General features: G+C 68.4%; 1 protein-coding gene across 1 annotated transcript; it reads left to right on the top strand.

Annotated features, from left to right (window-relative positions):
- The first annotated feature begins 849 nt into the window (after window positions 1-849).
- FOXE1 (forkhead box E1) lies at window positions 850-2524 on the top strand. The gene has a single exon (XM_006114823.4). It carries the CDS (start codon window positions 1251-1253, stop codon window positions 2121-2123), a length of 873 nt encoding a protein of 290 aa, XP_006114885.1. The 5' UTR covers window positions 850-1250; the 3' UTR covers window positions 2124-2524.
- The last annotated feature ends 370 nt before the right edge of the window (window positions 2525-2894 follow it).

The following is a 2894-nucleotide window of genomic DNA, read 5'->3' as shown; positions in this document are numbered from 1 at the left end:
TGGGGCCGCATCCACCGTGCGCAGTGACAGGCTCTGTAGCCAGCGGATGGAGCAGTTATAATTCACTGCAACACAAAAGCACGGGAATGCACCCAGCCTGCTCCTCCTGGTGCCGTAAGATGGCTCAGCGCCCTCAGCTAGGACCCGGGCTCGCTGCAGCCCAGCGGCCCTGGCTCCAGGAGACAGATGGGCCTGGCGCTCGTTTGCTGGGCGTTGCGCTCGCATCCAGGTCTCTGCTGCGCAGGCAGTTTCACCTCTACCGACCTGTGGGGTCAGGGTGCTTCAGAAACATGTGGCACTGGGCGCCCCTATTTAGCGGCTGCCGCTGTCCCCCACACCAGGCGCCGCGCAAACTAAGGACGGGCCCCTCTGTGCAGCCCCTCCTCCCCGTGTGACTCCAGGCTGGTTGCGGGGTCCGGGCCACAGCAGCGCTTCAGGGTGAAAGGCGCTATTTCAGGGTTACGGCCTGCCCGGGCCCGCTCCAGGGAGGCTCCTGTGGCCGAAGCCGGGAGGGAGCACTAGGCATAACGTCCGGGTGCCCCCCCTCCTGGCGCTTTGCGCCCATCACGCCTGGCTCCAGCGTTCTCCTGAGCGCATGCTGCCCACCCGGCTCCCGAGCCTGTAGACAGGTATGGGGCCTCTCCGGGCTCGGCGGGACCCGGCCGTGGCGGCCCCTCTCCTGCGCTGCGTGCACGCCCCTCTCGGTCCCGCTGTGGGAGTCAGGAGAGGGGGCAAAGTGGGGAGAGAGCTCCAGCCGCTTCCCGCAGGTATGTTAGGAGGCTACGCCCTTGGACCGACCTGTCTCTTTAAGGCGCTGAAGGCGGTGGCCGCAGGTGGGAGTGCCGGCTGCCCAGGTAGGGCAGGCACAGAAGCAGCCAGAGATCGCGGCTCAGCAGGCGGCATAAAAGGAGCGAGTCCCGCTCCAACCTATCCTTCGCCGGGCCGGCGGGGTCACCTGCGCGGCCTGGACACCTAGCGCAGCTGCGCCCGTGCCTGTAAGCTCCAGTGGCTGCTCCCTGCCCAGCTGCCGCGCCCGGCCGATCCCACCGACGGGCACAAGTGCATAGGGATGGGGGCAGCAGCTCCCGCAGCCCTGGGCCTGGAGTCACCCACCTGCCGGCCTCGGGCGGCCAGGCCAGCGAGCCTCGCCCGCGCCCATCAGCAGTGAGAGCCCGCGCCCCGCCTGGACTGAGCCAGCCGCCGCGTCTCGGGAGCGAAGCTTGCGCGCGTGGGGACAGGACCGGCCGGGGATGACCGCGGAGAGCCAGCAGCCCACGTGCGGGGCCAGCCCCGCGGAGCCCGGCCGCCTGCTCATGCCCCTGGCCAAGGCGGAGCCGGGGCCGCCAGAGGCTGGGCTGCGGGGCGCGGGTCGGCGGCGCAAGCGGCCGGTACAGCGGGGCAAGCCGCCCTACAGCTACATCGCCCTCATCGCTATGGCCATCGCGCACGCCCCGGAGCGGCGCCTCACCCTGGGCGGCATCTACCGCTTCATCACCGAGCGCTTCCCCTTCTACCGCGACGGGCCGCGCAAGTGGCAGAACAGCATCCGCCACAACCTCACCCTCAACGACTGCTTCGTCAAGGTGCCGCGGGAGCCGGGCCGCCCGGGCAAGGGCAACTACTGGGCGCTGGACCCTGCGGCCCGCGACATGTTCGAGAGCGGCAGCTTCCTGCGCCGGAGAAAGCGCTTCAAGCGCAGCGACCTCTCCACGTACCCGGGCCCCGCGCCCGACGGCGCCTTCGGGCTACCAGCGCCCGGCTACCCCGCGCCGCCGTCCGCCCCGCGCCGCCCGCTCAGCCCCTCCGCCAGCTCCTGCGCCTTCGGGGGCGCCGCCTACCCCAGCCCGGGCTGCGCTGGGGCCGCCGTCTCCTACCCGTACCCGGGCCCCGGCGCGCCCCTGCCGCTCACCCCGGGGCCCTACGCGCAGGGCAGCAGCCAGCTGTACCCGCCCGGTCGCCTGGCCCTGTCCGCCTCACCCCCGCTGAGCGGCGACAGCCGGGACTTCTACGGCCGCATGTCTCCCGGCTCCTGCCCCTCGCTGGCCCACGGCTACAGCCCCGGCGCTTACCTGCGCCATGCGCCCTACCCCGGCGCCGTGGAGAGGTTCGTCCCAGCCATGTGAAGCGGGACGGCCGGCTGGCGTGAGCAGCTGCGTCCCGCAGGGAGCCGGGCCTCGGTGCGGGAGGGGGGCTCTCGCTAAGCGCTGCGCCGAGCTGCGGTGGCAGAGCCTGGGGGCGGCCTTGCGAAAGGAGGGGGGCACTGAGACCCACGTGTTGCTGAAAATCTCCGGCCGTGGCCCAGGACAAGGAGAGTAGTCAGCGGTGAGCCCCCGGAACTGTGCGTCTGAACTTGTCCCTCGTGGAGAACCCGGGCGCGATTCGGTTCCCCATGTAGCCTGCCTCTCCTCTCCCGCCCCTGTGAGGTGCAGAGGAGTCTAGAAACCTGAGGCGATTCCCCAGCTCTGCCTGCAGACCCCGTTCTGCATGAACCATAAAGGCTTTGGGCCCCAAAGACAGGAGAGGAAAGGGGGTGTCTCAGCAGTTCTGTTCTTGGCCTTGGAAGTGTGACAGCATTGCAATAAATGGCTCTTCCCACAGTGACTCCTGGGGCTTCCTCTTTGCTGATGTCCAGTTGTCCTCACTGCTCACACAGGCAGCTGCAACTTCCCTGTGCTACTTTGTGGGCTGCTCCCTCCTTAGTCTTGTTTGCCAGGGGTCAGCCTCTGCTTGTCCATGCGGTCTCCTGAGCAGCCTAGTGGTCTGAGCGGGATAAGGTGTTTCATCCCCTGAGCTAGCTTGCCCCACATTGCCTTGAAGGGTTGCCCTGGCCACAAACTGTTTTTTTTTTTCCTTCTCTCCAGTCTGTTTAGTGATTGCCACAAACATTAGCTGGA

Source organism: Pelodiscus sinensis, chromosome 6 (genome assembly GCF_049634645.1).
Source record: "Pelodiscus sinensis isolate JC-2024 chromosome 6, ASM4963464v1, whole genome shotgun sequence".
Lineage (NCBI taxonomy): Eukaryota > Metazoa > Chordata > Testudines > Trionychidae > Pelodiscus > Pelodiscus sinensis.
Note: the sequence above shows the minus strand (reverse complement) of the source record. Positions and strands in the feature narration are given on the sequence as shown.

Coding starts and splice junctions, on each gene's coding strand:
- FOXE1 (XM_006114823.4), top strand. CDS start 1,251: ATGACCGCGGAGAGCCAGCAGCCCACGTGCGGGGCCAGCCCCGCGGAG.